The sequence below is a fragment of the Anomalospiza imberbis genome, chromosome 4 (genome assembly GCF_031753505.1).
Source record: "Anomalospiza imberbis isolate Cuckoo-Finch-1a 21T00152 chromosome 4, ASM3175350v1, whole genome shotgun sequence".
In the NCBI taxonomy this organism is placed as follows: Eukaryota; Metazoa; Chordata; class Aves; order Passeriformes; family Viduidae; genus Anomalospiza; species Anomalospiza imberbis.
In genome coordinates this window covers 8,831,188-8,850,879 of record NC_089684.1, presented here as the reverse complement: position 1 = coordinate 8,850,879, position 19,692 = coordinate 8,831,188, and the positions used below count along the sequence as shown (strand labels likewise).

At 41.6% G+C, this 19,692-nt stretch overlaps 1 protein-coding gene across 1 annotated transcript in view; it reads right to left on the bottom strand.

Moving 5' to 3' along the window:
- VEGFC (vascular endothelial growth factor C) overlaps nt 1-19,095 on the bottom strand; it is a 70,488-nt gene extending 51,393 nt beyond the window's left edge. The window contains exon 1 of the mRNA XM_068187024.1: nt 18,422-19,095. Within this exon, the coding sequence (XP_068043125.1) occupies nt 18,422-18,565 (144 nt within the window). The 5' untranslated portion in view covers nt 18,566-19,095. The remainder of the gene's footprint in view (nt 1-18,421) is intronic.
- Between the last annotated feature and the right edge of the window lie 597 nt (nt 19,096-19,692).

Sequence of the window (19,692 nt, the reverse complement as noted above, 5' to 3'; positions counted from 1 at the left end):
GAGTACACAGACTTCAAATCTTATGGCAATAAAGTATTAACAAGCATAAGAAGTAAATATCCTGGAGTCTTAACATACACCTAGGTAAGATACACCAAGACTGCAACAAGTATAAGCATGAGGTCCTGAAAAACAGCTTAGTGACCTGCAATTTGAGTTTCTCCTCACCATTTAACAGAGTCAGCATCTTACTTTCAGCTGGGACAGAGTTGATTTCTTCTTAGTAGCTGGTACAGGGTTGTGTTTTGGGTTTGGTACGAAATTGACACAGAAAACACACTGTGTTGCTGGGCAGTGCTTAGCCCAAGCCAAGGACTTTCTAGCTTCCCTTGCTCTGCCAGCAAAGAGGTGCACAAGAGGCAGGGAGGGAGCATAGCCACGACAGCTAACCTGAAGTGGCCAAAGGGATATTCCATACCAGAAAATATCCCAAAGAGTATAGAAACTGTGAGAAGCCCATCATTGCTCAAGGATGGGCTGGGCATCAGGCGGGAAACAATTGTGTTGTGCATCACTTGTCTCTCTTTGGTTTTAGTCCTCTCTTTCCATCTCCTTTCCATTAGAATTATTATGGTTACTATAATTCAACAGTTCAATTATTAAACTGTTCTTATCTCAACCCATTAGTTTTACCTTTCTTTTTCCAGATTCTCCTCCCCATCCCACTAGGAGTTGGGGGCAGTGGGGAGTGAGTAGCTGTGTGGTACTTGGCAGCTGGGGTTAAACCATGATAGTCAGTTTGAAAGTTTTAGGCAATGTAAAAATAAGCAGTTAAAAAACCTAAAACTTGGAAGTAAATACCTGGTTTTCAGACTATTTTAAATTTGTTTTTGGATTCTGTATTTTCTAAACTGCAACTGACCTACTGGAAACAAAACCATAAAACTAGCAGAGATTAATTAATGGAAAAAAATTGAGTAATTTTACTACAGCTACAGCAGAATTGTAATATGACACTTTTAAACACAAATTTGTATTCTTATTTTCAAGTTTTCTAAAGAATCTATGTGTATATATAGGTATAGACACATATTGTTAATGTGCATGTGTGTTTGTGTGTCTATACATAAAAGGGTGGGAACAGCATGATTATATTCTATAGCTAGATCTAAACTAAGCAACAGCATCCGGATACAGAACAATACCTTAAAATAAAACTATATGCTCTCAGGAAATTCCATACTAAAATTATCTCTCCTTCAACTCCACTGTATTAGCACTGAATGGGAATCAAGACAACAGCTGGTGCTAGCAACCAGATGCATTTATCTATATACAGTTTTATTCTTAAAAAAAAAATCAAATGTGCTTTAGACTCTCTCAGCATAGAGTATGCTATACAGTGCTCCTACTAACCTTTCTGCATACATGCTACTGGAGCAGCAGGAATAAATTGGATAGCAGTTCCCATCTCTTCATTGCTGCTTTTCTTTATCCCTTTCACTTCTTCAGCTACTTGCTATGTATAACTCAGCACCAACCAATGGGATTTAAACACCAAGGAGATGTTCAATACCGCAGAAACCTGAGCTTGATCTGAGGACAAAAGTTTCATATAGTTCAGAAAACTCCGTCAGCAGTTTCACCAAAGAGGCTATGGAAAATATGAAATGCAGCTGAAAAGAGTTGCTTCAGTTACACAGGATAAATGTAAGCATTTATTTAACTCCCCCTCAAGCAACCTGCCCATTTAAACGAGGTAACTTTTGAAAACTGAAATTTGTGAATATACCTTGAAACTGTGGTTACCGAGGCCATGCCATGTATTCCTTATAGCTGCCAGTCTCAGTCTTGTAGCTACAACACAAGACCAGACAGCGTGACTCAGTTGCTTAAACTTTGAGCAGTTAAGGCACAATAATCACAGATGTTTTTTTTTTTTTCAAAGAATAACTACCTCCTTCCAGGCATTTTCTGCTCTGGGGCTACTTTTTCATAGGACATTGCGAAGTGAAAAGCAAACAGGCCCTCACAGCTGGGTTAACAGTAGCACTGTGATCTAAGTTATTGATCAACAAATGTCCTAGACTATCACAAAAAAAACCCCACACCTACTCTTTCTATTCCCAACTGCTTATTCATGTCCTCCCACAAATTCTTGTCTCTGGGGTAGACACAGGCACATGTGAAGCCAAGAAGTAAATTTAACTAAAAAAAAAAAAAAAAATCAGTTCAACCGAGTACTCCTTAACCCTCACACCTCTGCCCAGGCAAGCTGCCACTCAGATCAAGTTCCCAACTCAATTCCCCACATACTCCCACTGGCACTCAGGAAGGGACAGTGCAGGTGACAAACAAGCAAGTGGGCAATGGGAATACCATTTAGGCTGGCAGCACCAAACTGTGCAGGTTCTGGCAGTTTACTTTGGCTGTAACTTCTCCAGTTTGTCCACTTGTGAGACCTAGTTTCTAGCTGTTTATTCAAAGGTTTTGACAGACTTTAACCTGAAGCTTGATTTTCCACTGAGGAACTGTCCTAATGTCTGTTTCTTGTCCACATTAATATAGTGCATCCTCCTCAATGAAGATTTGCAGCACCTTAACTTGACAGGGAAGCAAGATATGGAGTGATGAGAAGAGAAAGAAAAAATGGAGGGTGCCTCAGGGGCATACTTTTAACATCTCCAGCAAAATTTGGCCAACAAATAAGCCTCACAGCTTATGAATTTCTGGTAGATTTGACAGATTGCTCTGCTAAAACACAAAAAGTTTTAAGGAACAATCAGGGTATATTCCCTGCAGCTGCTAAACAAGACCTACTGCACAGGTACAGCTTTTGTCTGCAGCAGGTCATGAAGCAACAGCAGTGAGAAGAATAAACTTCAGTGTAAAGAAACACAAAGCAGAAAAAGGCTCATTTTGCTCTAAGAATAAAATGAGAAAAAGAAAGGACACAGGGAAAAGAGTGGAGTCTGCAGCTGAAACCTGGATCTCAGAGAAGACAGTGAGAGAAAGAAGAAAAGAAAGCTGCGATCTGAAGCTAGTGAGAGAGATGGGAGAGAGACACACAGTCCAATGAGAGACATACTTTGGCACTAATTTGCTATTTGCTAAAGAAAAAGTGGAAAAGGAATCAACGAGCCGTGACAGCCTGGTGTAACCTCACTGGCATTTATTCACATGACAAAGGGCAATTAAAAATTATGATTATAGGTACAAAGATGGGAAGGGAGAGATCAGATTATTTCACAGTTTGATGAAGAAGAGAAGCAAGGTGTAGAGAAAACACAGTGAGAAACCAGAGATAGATTTAAAACACGGGAACTGCTCAAGAAGCGGGTGAAAGACAGAAGCCTAAAGGACACAAGCCTGCCGCCCCCTTGGCTATTTTACTATTTACACAAAGCAGCCCTACATGAGCAAAAAACACTCAAAGGTGTTAAGACACACAGACTTCTATCTCTTCAGCTGTATCAGTTTATTCATCAAGTCACAGTCGTCAAATTAGGGTCAGCATGTAATTCACAGGCTGCAGCGAGGGAAGTAAGTGGAAGCACTTAGGCTGGTGCTGCTTCCCAGCTCCCCATAGCCAGGCCCATTCTGTAGAGGACTGTAGGCTGTCCTCTGGATTTGGACAACACAGCTGCAGGCATTTTTGTTTATCTTTTCAAAGTCCCTAAACATCAGGAAACTCCAAAGAGTATTAGATGTACATCAGAAAAAAAGTAAATTTTTAACACTAGCATTGTCCAACTTCTGAACACCTTATTTTTACTGAAGTAGCAAGCTGTAGTGTATATATTCATATACTTCATATATTTGTGGTTGCAATGCTTGTCAGCACTACCAGATTTATCTTGGCTCTAGTCTAACATATTATTTACGTGGAATGACAGCAAGGCATTTGTAATAAATCTTCCTATCACAGCAAGAGAAAGATTCCCAAACACCAAACCTGTGTCACTGAAAGTCCAAGTACAAAGTAGAAGACAAATAATACTTATATATCCTTCTGGTAGTTTAGTTATTTCTACAGAAATAATTTTGGACACCTATCTTCACTCAACATAAATAACCAATGGACAGTCTTGTAAATTGCCAGTGCAGGTTTAGCTGCTCATGAACTCCATGGAATTTGCTGCAAAAATTAACCTTTTTACAATTACATCATTAACCAGATCACTTTATCGCTACATAGCACATAACCACAATACAATCTAATCACAGCGAAACCCGAGCTGGAGCTTCATAGTTGTTCCTGAACCATGTTCTGCAGGAAGCACAGTTAAATTAGCAATCAGTCCAGTATTATCAGCCCTCCACTTCAATATTGCTTATTCTTATCTTATATGTATGTAAGGAGAAAAAAAAGGCTAAACCAACAAAATTAGTTTGGCTAATGAGAACCTTATTACCTACAAAGATTAAATGAAAAAGAATTTTATTAGAATAATCTGTTCACATTGGTAGTCATGGGTCATGAGGATATGTTTGTGAAACACTGCATCCAGGTACACAACTGCTCTTAATATTGCTCCACAGTAAAGCAAGATCAGCCACTAGAAGTTATTTACCTGAAGTACTCATAAGTAAACTGTTGCACAGCTACTGTAAATCCAGCAGAAATCCATGCTGCTACCAAAAGGAGTACTTCCCTCGCCACTACAAGGTTCCCAACATACGTAGAGGAAGGAGAAAGAACCAGGAGAACGGGGACAGCCTTCTGACTGGAGCACCTCTTCTGTCAAATTACGTACAGTCTTATTTACCATAACTCGTACGCAACACAATTACTTGTTACTCACAGATATTATCTTCTTCAACTACCAGGGCTGGAGCCAGGTAGGATCAATTACACCTTTCTATCAGTTTTGCTTACAGAGTATAATTATATTAGAAAATCATTGTATTTCAGACAACTCTAGTAAAACCACTGCAAACTCAGTAAGAAAAAATAATCAAATAATACAATTTGTCCTTCCAAGGTAGAGCTCTGTCAGAGCTTGGCATGAAATATAGTGACCTTAAAGAGGATGGTAGAAACTTCTCAAACTGTTGTGATCTTCACTGACTAGAGTCAGAGAGGTTGTGGGGTTTTCTTCTTTGTTTTCTTTCAATCTCCTAGAAGACTTCAAAGCCATTACTGCAGCCCAGCTAAAGCACTTACATATCAGAGTATCAGGATGCTGGCTGCAAACTAATTCTGATTTTATGAAAGCAGATGGGAAAATTGGTAAGCAGTGGATTAGAATAGTTCTGCATGAAATTCAGTTACTTTAATGATTACCAAAATCATTAACTCAATTTTTCTTTCATTTATTAATTCTATTTTTCTTTTAAGATTGCTACAGAGGTATCAGTACAAGTTTTGTAAGATAAGCAATTAATTTTACATCTTAGTAAGACTTTGCACTTACTTTAAATTCTTCAATACTACACTAACTCAAAGTGAAAAGGAAACTCCAATTCTGATTAAACTAATTAGCTAATGAACACAACCCACTCTGGCTCAGAATAAGCTTTTGTTAATAGCTTTCTCATTAGGCAGTTTGAAGATAAAAAAATATATGTATAGTGATGACAAAAATTTAAGTCTTTACAAGAATACATGTTAAATAGTCTAAGTTAGGGGCTTTATGATAATGTACATACCCGGGTTTTTGAGGAAGGAAAGAACAAAATCAAAGCCAAATAAAATTGTAATTGTTTTCACAATTGTAATAAATAAGTGCAGCACAATAACTGAAATCAATAGGTTGGCAGAAATATGAAAAAATATTTAGAATTCAAAAATGTTATCATTATCCAGAAGAACTTCAATTTTATTCAATATATCACTTGTTAGATAATATCTCTATTATAACAAAAATTATTTAAACAAACATGCCTCAATGGGACCTTTGGCAAGATGAATAAATTCCTCAAATACAGCAGAACATGGTACTTTTCTAGTGAGGCAGAAGAAAAAAAGTCCCAATACCACAAAGCAGAAGGAACAACAACACAAGGATAAATTTAAAATAAAATCCTAACCCTAGATGACTTAGTCTTCTTCAGAAGACTACAGATGTTTCTAAGGGACTAACACTCAATGTCTGCTACAGCTCACATTATATAATCTTTATCTGAAGGGCTTCTCTTAATTCCCTTATCTTCCTCCTCCTCCTAGAAGATGAGAATAGGGAATTAAGGGAAATTTGTGACACAACTCCACCTCCTTCCTCTCAATACCTTTGAAACTGTTCCTGTACTTTTCTATGGAGCAGGGCATGAAGAGAAAGAAAGGAGCTCCTGGATTGTCCCTGTGCTCAGCACTGCACTACTGTTCAACAAATGGCATTTAGAAGATGGAATTTCCTACAAATAAATCTATAATAGGGGTTTCAGGCACCATAAACACCTCAAAAGAGCTATAGATTTTAATTCTGACCTGGAGGGAAAATACTTCTCCAAGCTGGCAAAGCCACGGGCAGACAGCAACTAAAGAGACACCACAGATGTAATAAAGGTCTAAAGATGAAAATAAAATCAGTCTCTTAACCAAGAGGGTGAGAGAAATCTGACAATGCCTCCAGTAACTCTGACTTGCCAAAAGATATGAGTTAATGAAATTTGTATTTGATTGAAATACAGATTAAAATAATTAAATTGCATTTTTATGTTTCTTCTTTAGTTTGGTCTTCAAAAATTTAAGAATGTATACCAAGATACTGAAATTAAATGCCCCCTTTTTCCCCCAAGTGCTGAAAATAACTTTTGTGCCTGTGTAACACAAGGTTTGAATTATAAATCTTAATAATATTAATCAAACTTAACTGCAAAACAAGTCTTTACATATATTGCAAGTTAACAAAATCAAAGAAACTCCACTTCCCCCAAAACAGTACCCTCATGGTATGAAGTAGCTCAGAATCTACTAACTGCTAAGAGAATCTTCAGTATGAAAACAGACCAAACCCATGGACAAGGGATCCTTAAAGAGATACTGAAGAGACAGAGGCATGTCTTCTAATATCCTCAATCCAACAACTGTGGATGTTGGGTGAGTAGGAGGGGAGGGAACTGGAGAAACTGATCAAGTCCAAATATTCTCCTTAAACAGAACAGCACACGCTGCTGACACAACCATTAGTTTTCCCCAGTGGGGTATTTCCTATATTCTTATGCTTTAGGCTAGGCTTGACATGGATCTAAAAATTTGCAAGCATGGGCAAGTTTTAAAATTTGCTTGGTCATATGCACCTAATTAATGCACATAACCAAGCCCTTACAAATCTTGCCTGACAGTACCATCTTATTGTTAGCAGGCATAAACAGTCTTTGCAAGACTGCTGACATATTTCACAGATCACACTGAGACCACATCTCATTTTTAAAGAAAAATCATTAAGGACATTAAATATACAACTCATGGTTTATAACTCAAAAGATAGCTAGTTCCATTAAATCTCTCACTGTGCACATGTGGCAGGCAGAAAAACACATTAAAAGCATAATGAACACCAAAGTCTAAATAATCATACATCATCTTGAAGCAGGCCCCTAAGAACAACTTTTATGTGAATTTTGAGGAAGTAGCAATAACTATGAAATGCCTCCTGCCATCCTGTTCTTCAATATAAATATGGGTAGCTCTTTAAAGGAGGCATTTTAATCATACTCATGTCTGACATGTTACAAAATACTGGCATATCAAGACAGACTTTTAAAACACATACACAAGTGGAATTATAAGGAAAGAGAACAAAACATCATTGTGTCCCTACACACATCTGTTGTGTCCCACATATGGAATCTTGTGTGCACTCCTGGCTCTCCCCACTCCTTGATCTGCAGTCTTAGAGAGAATTAAGAAGGTATGAATTCAGGTGATCAAAGATAAAGAACAGTTTCATTTCAAAAAGCAGGTTACATAAGTGAAAAATCTTTAGCCTGAAAAAGAACAGTGGAGAAGGGAACTCAATAAAACCACAAGTGACATGAATAGAATTTCTCCCTGCCTTGTCCAGAGGAGGGACTCTGGAAGTTTCATATTTAATCAGCAGGTGTCAGAACCAATCATTTTGGTTGTCTTGAGCCTTTGTTTGGTTGTTTTTAAATTTACTATTATGTATGGTAAACAGAACATCCACTTAAATGCATATTTGTTGATACAGAGAAGTGTTGATGTGAAAAGCTTCTGTGGGCTCAATGAACACCTGGAGAAAAGTCAACTGAAAGCTATTAAAGAAAAAGAAATAACACACACACCCCCCATCATTTAAGGCAAGGAGGTTCACAAGCTGCAGCCAACAGCCTGTCAGCATGCAGTGACACTTTCCATTTCTTTGCTCAGAAGGAGGTTGTCAAGCAGATCCTGTAATTTGGCAGGGCCTTGGATGGTAAGGGCTTAAATAAAAAGGAAAGAAGGCCAGCCAAAAACTAAGAGGTACTGAAAGACCGTAAGAGTGCCTGCAGCCAGGTGCATGTTGCCATGGCTGCCCTTTCACAAACACGATGGGTCTGGGGATCCTGCAAATGTCTGCTGCTGAGTTTTCTATCTGAAGTCCTCAGGTGGCCAAGGAGTGAGCAGCAGGTACATGACGACACATCAGATATTTCTCCTGAACCTGGTGTGTGGGATGCAAAGTTGAAGGAACAAAGTGGAATAGAAATTTTCCAAGCCATTTCCATGAGGTAGTTTGAGGACAAATCAAGTGGATGTAGTGCATCAAGCTCCCTAGAGGTGAATCAATCAGGACAGCTCACACGATCAAGGAAAAGAAAAGAAATTTTTGGGGGCAGGACTCACTGGGTACTGTCTTCTTGCAGGAATAGACATGGCCATAGCTAAAAGGCAGCCTTCACCTGGAAGGAACTGGGGAGAGGGGTGTGCCAGGGCGAAGATATGATAGACCATTTCTCATCATGTACTGGGTGTGAGGTTTCCAACAGCACTCTCCAAACATCCACTGCCACATCAGCAGGGCACAGGGTGCAAGTTCAGTGCAGCAGGGGCTCTCCAATGAGATTGCTGAGAATGCCATAGAGGGCTAATCAGGCATTTTGTCTGACCAGCTGGAGATATTCTTCTACTCTTACGTGACTTCAATATTCCATACATATAGTATAAGCCAACTAATCATGGAGTAAAGCAGCAACATACAGGCTCAAAGTAAAAACAGTTCATCCATCTGTCACATGAGAGGAGGATTTGAAAATTTCATTAATTTTCTGAAACTGCTAGCTAAGATATCCAAAGAGTTTCATTACTACAAAGAACCTTTTTATGCTGTTAATCCAGATTAGTAGTGACTGTTCAATTTAGAGTTTGCCTAAATCTTTAGTTCTACCTGATGCAACAGAACAGCCTAATTCTTCCTTCCTTTGAAGCATGGCCCTGCCCTCTGAAAATTCTTCTCTGCTCCTTTCCCTACTTCCTGTTCCAAATCCATGGTTCATTGTGCTTTTACTGCTTTACAGCCCATCCACAGACATTTCAAAAAGGAAAGTACTTCAGAGCTCCTCTACAGATTTTTACTCCTTTATTTGTTTTTAGTGATTTGATCACCTGCTGGCCCAGCCACATGGAGAAAAAAAAAACATTAATCTTAAAAATCTTCATAATTTTCCTAACTGATACTCAGAGAGAAATCAGCAGCTCTTCTTGGATAAAAAAAATAGAAGTATTTTATCACAAAACACTCAACAACTCTTAGCTGTACAGGCTTCCTTTCATCTGACTTAAACACCACAATCTTGGAGAGAACCGTAACAGCAGGCAGCCCTTTATCAACCAATTTGCCACTCTAAGGTGGTCTGATCTCAGTCTGAGTCCAGCTGTTAATTTAAGCTACCTCCTTCAGCACACAAACACTGAACCCCTCCCAAGAGGGGACATTCTCACGTGTCCAGTTCCAGTTCTATTAACGTGGCATTCCTGGCAGCTGGAACAAATTGCACTGGGGTAGCCAGGAGCTGCCCACCTGCTGGGCTCTGCTGAGCCACAAAAGCAGCCCAGACCACTCCAAACCGTGTGCTCAAAAAAATTCTCATACCTCAGGGTGTGCCTGGGAACACAAGGCAGAAAGCACAAACTCACCAGCTTTGTTCCCTTGCTTGCCAGCAAGCAAGGAAACCCTCAGAGAATTTGATTTTGAGTCTCTTGCTTGTGTTGTCTGGCAGTTTAGATGAAACTAAACTTTACAAAGGAGACATGCCAATACCCACCATATTGGGCCTCACATCTGTGGGATTTTAGCAGCTATTAATGTCCTGAAAGCTGTGCCCTGTGGGCTGCACAATAAGATTCTTGGTATCTTTAAATGAACCAACATTTTGCCCTTCTCCAAACAGCCACAGAAACATCCAACTGGAAAGTCAAAGGAATTGTCCTTCCTGGAAAAAAAACAAAATTCCATATTTACCAAATCTACTATGTAAGCCTGCTTATTAACAAGATCACGTCACTTCCTCCAAATCACAGATTATTTCAGTACTAAAGGAGGTAAAATAAAAAGTATCCTTATGGCAAAGAGATATTGACTGCTTAACACGAATAATTTGACATTTAGAAGTCAAATGAAACAAAGTATATTGTATTTGTACTGCAGCAGCACTCTGCCATTATGCAAGATGTGCTGGAGAGCGGGTGGGGTGAAGAGGAAGTCCTAGGTTCTGTTTTAATTTGGAAACATCTGTCCCTAGGGAAGGGACGCACGTCAATAAGGCATCATCTCACAAGTTTATTTTGTATTTTCCTTTCACAGTTAATTGTACTGCTGATCTAACCATAAGCAGCAATTCTATAAAAATTATACTATTATCTCCACCTAGACTCTTGATATTATTATTCTTACAGGCAAATTATGTTTCTGTCAAGTGTATCGATGGGTAGTTACAAACAGGTAGAACTGGACTGATTGAAGTTTCTTATTTCTAAGAAGAAATAGGAGTGGTGTATTCTAAGTAATAGTGAGTGTGCAATTAAGCAGAGATTCTCTCCTCAGCAGCACACCAAATAAAGAATTATCCTTTCAGGGGTACAAAACACAAGCACTGTCTGTGACTTTCAGTGAAACCTTCTATTATGGTATCCCCAAAGTCTTCAACTCACAGCAGTCACAAAGCTGTGACATAGTGTGCAACACCTCACAGTTGTTAGTCAAGAAGAATGACAGGTCAAGACTGGTAAATTCACAGGGCTCCAACGGCAACATTTTAAAAGAAAATTGATTATTTTAAAAATAATTTTTAAAACCAACAAAACAGACCAAACAAGAACAACAAAAAACCCACAAAAACCCTCTCAGAATTACTTCCAGCACTTGAGGCAAGAAATGCTTTCCCTTCTTTTTTTTTCTTAGGGAACAAAGAAAACCAAAGAGACTTTTCCTTAAGCAAACTGGAGAGCTTACCCACCAGCTGTAACTTTCTCTCTCCCTCTGTGAAACAAATACACCCATGAAACAAACTAACTAGCCCTCCAAATATTTGATTGTCTACACAAACATGAGTAAGTCAAGAGCAGATAAGGTGTAAAGCTTCACTTGGCCAGTTTTTCTCTTGGCTCTAAATATTGTAACTGATGCCACAAGCACATTCTGGACAGCTGGAGCAGTTCACCACAAACGCATTTGGCCAGCTGAATTTGGCAGTCGAAGTAAGTTGAAAGACAACAATAGTAGTTTTGCTTCTTTTAAGCAATCTCAACTAGAATAGAATATTTCAGTTGGAAGACACCTACACTAATCACCCAGTCCAGCTGCCTGATCACTTCAGGGCTGACCAAAAGCTAGAGCATATTGTTACAGGAATTGTCCAAATGCCTCCAACATACCGACAGCCATCAACCACCTCTCTAAGAAGATTGTTCCAGTGTTTGATCATCCACTCAGTAAAGAAATGCTTCCTAATGTCCAGTTTAAACCTCCACTGGAGCAGTTTAACCACTGCCATGCATCCAACCACTGCTCCTGAGGGACAAGAGATCAGCCCCTCTCTCAGCTTCCTCTCCCCAGAAAGCTGAGAGAGCAGTGAGGTCACCCCTCAGACTCCTGCTCTCCAAGCTAGATGGACAGAGTCCTCAACTGCTCTTTACAGGACATTCCTTTCAGCCTTCTCACCAGCTTTGTTGCCCTCCTCTAGCTGCATCCAAGGACCTTCACATCCTTCCTGAATTCTGGGGCTCAGAACTGCACACAGAACTCAGGGTGAGACCACAACAACACAGGAGAGCATTGCTGAGAAAACATTTTTACTGTTTCTAAAAATCTTTAGAAATATTAGAAGTTTCCACACATGTTTGTGGGTTGTTGGGAGACTTACTATGGGTCATCTTTGGGGAAAAATATTAGGAAATAGCCAATTGTTGCATCTGTTCTCAGAAGCTATCCCTTCTACTTAATTCCTGTCTTCTCTCTTTCTCAACAGAACATAACTATTGAGTAAGCAAAGTCAAAGAATTAAATAATTGTGTAAAGGATTTTGATCTGCACAATTCCTGAAATTACTTAGTGCTTTCTCAGTGCTGCCACAAGAAGGTAGAAGAAGTAACACAGGTGATATCACACTTGACACCAGACAGAAATACATGCATCATTTGCTCCCCAGAAGCCTTCTGGCATCTTCTTCCAAGAACTGTCCAGTTTTTTGCCAGGATTTTCCCTTATACAGTATAAAAACTCCTGCTCAGTTCAGTAAGGAGCAAGATATACAATGTCTTCAACAGTTTTTAAGCTGCATTCTGAAGGCCAAGCTATCAGAAAACTGTCATTAAGTAGGTAAAATTATGTGAACAGTATGGAGTAATACAGAGTTTAGGGTGACAGCAGTGTCAGGTAACTGATGTCATTAACTTCCCCAAGCAATCGTTCCTCATTGAAGTTAACCATGATCAAGATCCCAGAAGTTAGCTGCAGATGACACATGGCCTCAGTAGCTACACAAGAATGATAACAAACTCATCTATGCTCAGTAAAGACTACAATACAGCCAAAATACAACTGCTATGATTTTTTTCCTTCTGCTTATCAGAAGTTTTCCACCCTGTTTTCTCCTCCTTCCCCAGATAACACCATTTCTCTTGGTTACTTTGCTAAAAAGGAGCTTCTTACTAGAATATCTGTTCCTTCCACTGACAACTGCAGTCTCTAAATACTTGTAAGAAGTTATAGGTATCTTAGACAAGCCAGAAAATGCCAAAAGAAATAACCCAGCAAACTACTACAGAGTTAAAGGGATTGATTTATAATGATTACAATGGAAGAATAGAAGAATAAATGACTTACAGTGTCGCTATTTCCTAACTAAAGTCTGAAACGCAACAAAGAGGAAGAGCAACACAAATATTGTCACCAAAAGAACTTCTGGAGACAAATAAAACAAAACAAACAAGTTGACAAATTCAACAAACAAGCGTCCATACTCCTGTAAGTTATCAATGTTTTAAATTAAAATTCTGGTGCAATTTATGCAGCCATTAGTTTCTTTAAAGTAGATAACACATTTACATGGAGGGGAATTTGGTATCACATTATCACTCTTAATAGAACCGAGGCGACATTTAAAAAATAATAAGCATTTATAATAGATAAGGAAAACAATAATATCTATTCTACTTGCTAATCAAAATGTAGTACTTTACCAAACAAAACTCCTAAGAAGAAACTTAGTCTTTAAAAGAACTTGCAACTTTCAGGGACAGTCTTGCCTAGAATTTCTTATAATTCATTCTACAAACAGCTGTAACATATTTTTTTTACATTAAACAGGATATTACATTTGATAGGAAACCAGTGTGACTTTAGTTGGATTGCCTTTTTTTCCAAGTTTTTTTTTTTTTTTTTTTTTTTTTTTTAATGAATCACTGACCACATTTAAAAAAGCAGCAGCAGAACACAAGGTTTTTAACAGACTTCTATCCTGGATGCAGGGTATCACTGGGAGAATATTATTACCATCACCCTCAGCTACAACAGTTAGAAGTCAAATTATGGTTTATTTTTACTAAAATAAGTGGATACGCACCCTTGAAAAACAGGCAAGACTTTGAATACACACAACCTAAGTGAGCATAAAAATAATATTTTTGATGGGATGCTTCTGTATGCCTCTAAACACTGCAGTTAAAATGACCTCCACAGTTTTTTAATAGCCTTCATAAATGCATGGGATTACTGCTGACAAACAGCTGAAGTCCCTCCCAGGCACACTAGTGTGCTTAAACTAGACAAGAATGCACTCAGAACTAGAAAGTGCAGTGAGCTCTTTGAGCTCTACTTCACTCACATAAAAGGCCAGACCAAAGTTTAATGTCTATGTTTGCAGAAGCATCGCTTGGTCTTTAAAATAATCACTACTACCAATGTTCATCCCATTGCATCTGCTACAAATAATGGCTCTAAAAAACTAGCATCTTTTTGTGTTCATGTGTCTGAAAAGAGAGTGGCTACACACATACACACAAGAAAATTTGAAGCAGACTAAACAGCAGCAGGAAAAAAATATCATTCTTCCTACATGTTCAACTTAGCACTGCTTAACTACAGGGAGTGAGGTGTGTGCTTGTTTTCAGAACAGACAAGGCAGCCTCATCTCTCACCTGTGCATGGAACACAGAGTAAGGCTCTTGGTAAACTTACGGGTGAGCATAAAACTGATGGGTCTGAGATTGCACCATGGAGATAGAGTGAGAGCAGGGAACCCGGGAAACTGACACCCTGCTTTCCCTCACACTCCCACTAACAGTATTTAAACTCGGTTAGCTGTCAATGAGCAGCACTGTATGATTAGGTCAGTTGTGAAATAATTTTATAATAATTTAATTTAAAAGGTAGCAGCCAATAAAAATGCAGCTCAAGTAAGTGCGTGTATTTACATTGCAAAAGACCCTAAATCACAGAACCACAGCACAAACTGTTCTGTCCTTTATTGCTGTCTGTGTAAAGAGGCCACAGTGAAATTTGCTGATGTGCTTTAGAACAGGCAAATACATTTTTATTTACTATTCCCATTCTAACACAAAACTAAAAATTTTTGCATAAATATAGTTTTAAACCTTTTCAAACTACACGGGACAACTGACCAGTATTGCTTTTTTACAGTCACATAATTCTAAAGACTATGAAACAAAATGATGGGGCAGCTATGGCAAACCCTGCCAGCTGTGTAGTTTCGTTCCAGGTATTGTTACCATAATAACCTACCCCTGCTATTGTTACCTCATTGCCATTAATGAAGTATAGGTACATGCTACAGCCACACCTTTATTTCAATGACCTAAGAAGTTTAATTCCTGCACGGAATATCCACGTAGTTCCTTCAGTTGAATTTTAAACTTTCAGCAAATGAACAATAAGGCATTATTTATTTATTTTAAATAATACTCTCCCAGGTAGACAGTGTATACTCACCCCACGTTCCCTATTCAAAACCACCAAAAGAACAAAAGCCAGAGACCAAACATATTATAAGAGTTATTAAAACACTCAAAGACAGTACAAGAAGCTAAAGCTTGAAGCCACCGGTGTGGCAAAACAGCTCACCCGGCCCTTGCTGCAGCTGCTGCGAGCATCCCTGCGGGGCGGCGAGTCCTGCCAAACGCCGTGAAATCTGGGGCAGGAGGGCTGATTCCCCCGGGCCCGCCTTGAGCAGAGAGGTAACTGAAGTACCAGGCTGCCTTCCTCCACAAGCCACCCAGGCGGAGAGAGGGGCCAGGGCCGGCCGCCCTCCTGCCCCGCCGGGAGAGGCGGGCTGTGCCTGCGAGGGGGGCAGCTCGTCGGGACAACCCCCTGTGCTGCAGGAAATCCGCAAGAGGTGATTGACGGGCAGGGCTCATTCCCATCCCACTGAGCTGACAGTTCAGCTGAAAAGCATTAATCTGGGCCCTGAAAGCTTGTCAAATAACGAACCTTACCCTTAGGCTGAAAAAAAAAAAAGGAAAAAAAAAAAAGGTAGGGGTGGGGGGTAGGACTGGAGAGGGATGAGGCAGTGTTGCACAAGCTTATCAGTGCCCACTTGTTGCAGAACATGCCCTTGCAAGAGCTGCGTATGAAGAACTACTACTATTAATATCTGTAACACTTCCAAGTTGCTGCAAATCTCTCGACAAGTTTAATATGTGAAAATTACCTGCTTAAAAACATAATACTCCTATTTTCTGGCCAGCATTTCCTCTTATGTTGGAGAAGCCTCAACTTCATTCACACTTTTTAAAGTGCTTTCTAAAGCTAAAGCTCTTAAAATAGAAGTGAAGAGAAATAAATATATATTGTATAAAGAGCTGACCCAATGGCCTGTATGACCTGCACTTAGGCATCACTTTAACATGCAGCAGCATGGCATCTTGATGAGAAGTAAAAACATAGCATGCATGAACTTCTTTGAAGTTAAGAAAGTTCAAGCAGTTGACTTTATATTGACAACACAATCATATTTTCCTTGAAACAATTGTTTGCAGTTTACTTATTTAATCCTTTCATAATTACCTAAGTTTTTTTATCTCAACATTCAAAGAAACAAATATGTGCAATACTCACTCAGTTCCAGCAAAAGCAACAAACTCATAACTAAAGTCTTCCAACATGACTAAGTCTGCTTGGATCCAGAATCTTTCTCTACTTACTACTCAGCAGTAGTCAGGCACAAAAACGTTTTCCTATTAACGTAATCGCTTAACACGAGCTATCCCACTCCCCGGTCTCTTGACCTTGTCTTCCTTTGGTTTGCTGACAGTTCCTCTTTTTCCAGGGAGCACTTGCACTTACACACAATGCACTACAGTGGCAGCTCCCAAAGACTTTGAGGTTTCTTCAAGAAACAGAGTAACTTTCCACACTATATGCATGGGAACACAAAAGCATCACTGGGAAGAGTACCTTCGTATCAGCTGTTCTACCTCAGCAGTCTAAGTACACAAAGTATGTGCTATGCTCCAGTTTGGATTCTTTCTACCTTTTCAGCATAAGCTATTCCAAGGCTTTACAACTCAAATGCCAGTTTCACCCAGTAAATAACTGACTTACAGTCATGGGTTGGAAGGAGTTGAGGTATTTTTACCCTCCACTAACTTTTGACATTCTTTTTTTTTTTTTTTTTCAATTTTTATAAATAGTCTAAGCAGTAAGAGTGGCTTACTGAATTGATTTTGTATTCCTACTTTAAAATATAAAGTGGGAAAAACACTTTATACACTTTTAAGCAATATGATCACTGACAGCATATTAGCATTCAGAATATTGCAATGTAAGCATTCAGCTGTAGTAAAAATATTTTAAGAGAGACTACAGTATAATCAGTAAACTTTTCCATGCAGATTACTATTTCAAAAGTATGAAAGTATGACTTCTGTGAACAAGGTATGGTGTACAACAGTTTGCATACCTGAAGTGTAGCTAATGTATACCATCAAAACTTGATTTCCTAGGTAGTTACAGTAAAATCTCCCAAACTTTTAACCAGTAAAGAAAACAGCGTAGGCGGAGAAAAAAATCAGAATATTAATTTAAATTTAAATTCACACAAATCCCTCCCTGCCCCATACTGAAATGAATAATGAATGAGCTAGGTCATGATTGCTTTCAATAAGTATGTCAGAAATCTTCAAAACAATGAGATGAGGGTAAGACAGACATCAAAGGTCTTCCTAACAATGCCACATGCTTATACAACCACATACTATGCATCTTTTTTATGCATCAGCATACCAGGAACTGCATAACCACAAGTACCAAAGGTACTTGAGTTTTATGTTACGAAACTTAATATACAAACAAAAATTAATCGAGAATTTTAAGTATTTGTGTCTGGAATCCGAGAATTTAAGCCCAGCTTTCACCATGCGTCTGGGCAGAGCTAAGGTTTTCAGACTGGAGTGTCACCTTACACCTCCCATCAACTCTGTCACGCAGCAGCAGCTCACCCAAAGCGTCAGTAACTCCAAGAGACTTCTCAACAAATGGAAAGTCTAGGGTTTTGTTGTCATCGTCCTCCCACGCCTCCGCTTCGTTCTTGCGCCCAGCTGCTCCCCTGAGCGCTTCTCAGCCCGCCCGCCCTCCGCGCTCCCCAGCGCAGGACCCCGCTCGGAGGCGCCTGCGGGGCGCGCCCCAGCTGCCCGGACCGGCATCAGCCGCAGCCCAAGGGCCGCTGCCCGCGGCGGGGCCGGGGCCGGGGCCGGGGCCGGGGCCGGGATCGGGATCGGGATCGCTCCCCGCCGGGCAGTCCCCGCTCCACGGCAGGAGCGCAGCCCGCGGGCTGCCTCTGCTCATCAGGTGCTTCGCGTGCCTCTGTAAACGCAGTTGTTCCCCGTGCAGCCCGCCCTCCAGCAACCCCGAAAACTCCGACACTTGTAAAAAAATTCCTTCCCCCACTTTAAGGAACCCCCCCATTTCAAAAGCCTTCTCCCACATCTTTTCCTTGGTGGAACTCCCAAGCCGTCCGTTCGAAGGGACTTGCAGCCACATGCCCAGAGGAACTGGCATCTACAGCGGGGGCACGGGCTTACCTTTGCCTCCCCCGCGTCGGGCTCCTCCTCGTAGTAGCCCTGGCCGGACTCGTAGGCGGCGGCAGCGGCCGGCTGCCGGGGTCCCAGGAGCACGGCGCCGGCAGCCAGGCAGCAGCTCAGAGAGAGCACCTCCAGCAAGTGCATGGTGCAGGGATGGCAGAGCGGGCGCGCAGCGGGGCCGCGGGGCAGTCGGAGGAATGTAGCCGAAATTATGAGGCTCCTTCTTTTCCTCTCTCCCACTTCTTTCGCTGTCCTCTCCCCCCTCCCTCCCCTCGCAATATCCAAGGCAGTAAAATCCGTGGGATGGAGAAGATGCGGTAGCAGCAGCTCCTATGCGCCTGCAGGGGAGTTCCCAACTTTCCCAGCCGCTTTGCAAATTCTCACCAAAGTTATCCAGAGTTTGCCAGGTAAAAAACCCACCAGGAAACCGGACATCCGAGGCTGCGCTCACTCAGGAGCAGGGGAGGTGGAAAGCGCAGCGAGGAGGAGGAGGGTAAGGGAAGGGGGGAGAGAGCGAGCCAGGGAGCAGCAGAGCGGGACCGAGCGGCCGGTCGCACCCGGGGAGATCCCTTCGCGCGGGCCGGGCCGGGCCGGGCCGGGCCGGGGGCTCGGTGCCGAGGGGCCCCGCTGCGCTGCGCTGCGCTGCGCTCCGCCCGCCGCGCTTGCGGACGCCTGTCAGCGGCGGCGCGGCCGGGGGGTGCGCGGCGCCTGGGGCTGCGCGGCGGCGGCGGCGGCCGCGCATGGCGAAAGCGCCCTCTGCCTGCGCCTCTGCGCGCCGAGAGGGGCCGGCGGCCGCCTTCCTCCTCCTCCTCCGCCACCTCTGCCTCCTCCTCCAGCCGCTGCTGCTGCCGCGGCGGTGGCGCCGGCCGCCGGCGCCCCGAGGAGCGATCGCCCCGCGCCGCGGGCAAGAGGCCGCCCGGGGCGCGCCGCGGCTCTGCTGGGAAGGGGAGGCGAGCGCGCCCGGTCCCGCAGAGCTGGACTTTTCCAGCCCCGAGCTTCGGCTCCGCGAAGATGAAGCCCGCGGCAGGTCCCAGCCCCGAGGAAAAAGCAAAGTGCCCGGCTCGTTTCATTTGGCTCGGAAGCCTAGGGGTGAAGTTCGGTAAAACTCACGCAGAGAAATCATGCAAGAAAATTTTTGTGAATCCTAATCAGTTACTTCTTGAACAGTGTTGGCAGCTTCACTTAAGACAGTATGCAGCTATTTTTGGCTGCAGAATAAAGGATTTTGCCGTGTTAGACACAGTAATCCAAAGAGCACCATATTTGTTTGT